The 1049-nt window shown below is 73.2% G+C and overlaps 1 protein-coding gene across 1 annotated transcript in view; it reads left to right on the top strand.

The window, feature by feature from the left end:
- CHLNCDRAFT_142419 (hypothetical protein) overlaps positions 1–1049 on the top strand; it is a gene marked incomplete at both ends in the record, with an annotated part of 6494 nt that overhangs the window by 3146 nt on the left and 2299 nt on the right. Inside the window, 3 exons of the mRNA XM_005850393.1 lie at positions 83–111; positions 230–302; positions 473–798. Coding sequence (XP_005850455.1) covers positions 83–111; positions 230–302; positions 473–798 — 428 coding nt within the window. The remainder of the gene's footprint in view (positions 1–82; positions 112–229; positions 303–472; positions 799–1049) is intronic.

The following is a 1049-nucleotide window of genomic DNA, read 5'->3' as shown; positions in this document are numbered from 1 at the left end:
ATCCTGGATAATGCACCAGCGGTGAGCAGCCCGGGGGGTGGCCCCACGTGCCTGCCTGCTGGCCTTCACGGCTGCCACCAAGGGCTGCCGAACAGGCAGTGCCGGCAGGCTGTGGGGATGCGTGTGGGCACCCACCACCACCCTGCCCAGCATCACCACCTTGGCTCCATCCCGCTGCCTGCTTGGGTGTTCAGCTTCCTGCCTGCCTGCCCTGCCCCCCCTCCCGCAGGCGTGACCGTGGACATGGAGGAGCGCTTCTGTGAGCTGGTCAAGCAGCTGGGGTGCACCTGCATCACCATCAGGTGGGTGGGCGGGCGTGCAGGCAGGCAGGCAGGCGCGTCACACGGGGGGCAGCACAGCGCAGCGCAGCGGCGCCAGGAGCCCGTCGCTCGCCCGCTGACAGCAGCTGTGCCCCTGCTCACCCTGCACGCGCTGCCTTGCTTCGCTCCCGCCGCGCCCTGCACCCACGCAGCCACCGCCCCGCCCTCATGGCCTTCCACGACATTGTGCTGTCGCTGGATGGCGAGGGAGGGTGGAGCCTGCACCAGGGCCACCGCTCGCTGGAGGCCAAGGCGGAGGCGGCGGCCCGGCAAGCCGGCGGCGGCGCCTCCGAGATCGATGCGGGCTTCACGGTGCCGCCGCCGCCGCGCCCCGCCTCTGCGGGAGGCAATGGCAAGGGCAAGGGCAAAGGCAAGGGCAAGGCGAGGGGCACGGATGCGGCGGCGGTGCTCAGCGGCATGGCGGTGGGCAAGGCGGAGGAGGAGGAGATGCTGGGGGACGGCAACGAGGGCTTCTCGGGTGGGGCAGGCGCAGGCGCCGGCGCAGCCTACGGCGGGGACGCCGGGGAGGCCGGGGAGGGGTGGGAGGCAGTGTGGGAGGGATGGCGGCGGGGCTGTGAGCAGCAGGCGAAGGAAACAGGCGCAGCAGGCTGTGCCTGCTGGGCTTGACCGCCCGCTCCCCTGCCTCCTTCTGCAGAGCTGGTGGTGGCTCGGGCGCCGGCCGCCACCGCCGCGGGCCGCCACGTGCACACCTGGGCGCCACGCCTGGGC

The sequence above is a fragment of the Chlorella variabilis genome (genome assembly GCF_000147415.1).
Source record: "Chlorella variabilis unplaced genomic scaffold CHLNCscaffold_4, whole genome shotgun sequence".
In the NCBI taxonomy this organism is placed as follows: domain Eukaryota; kingdom Viridiplantae; phylum Chlorophyta; class Trebouxiophyceae; order Chlorellales; family Chlorellaceae; genus Chlorella; species Chlorella variabilis.
Note: the sequence above shows the minus strand (reverse complement) of the source record. Positions and strands in the feature narration are given on the sequence as shown.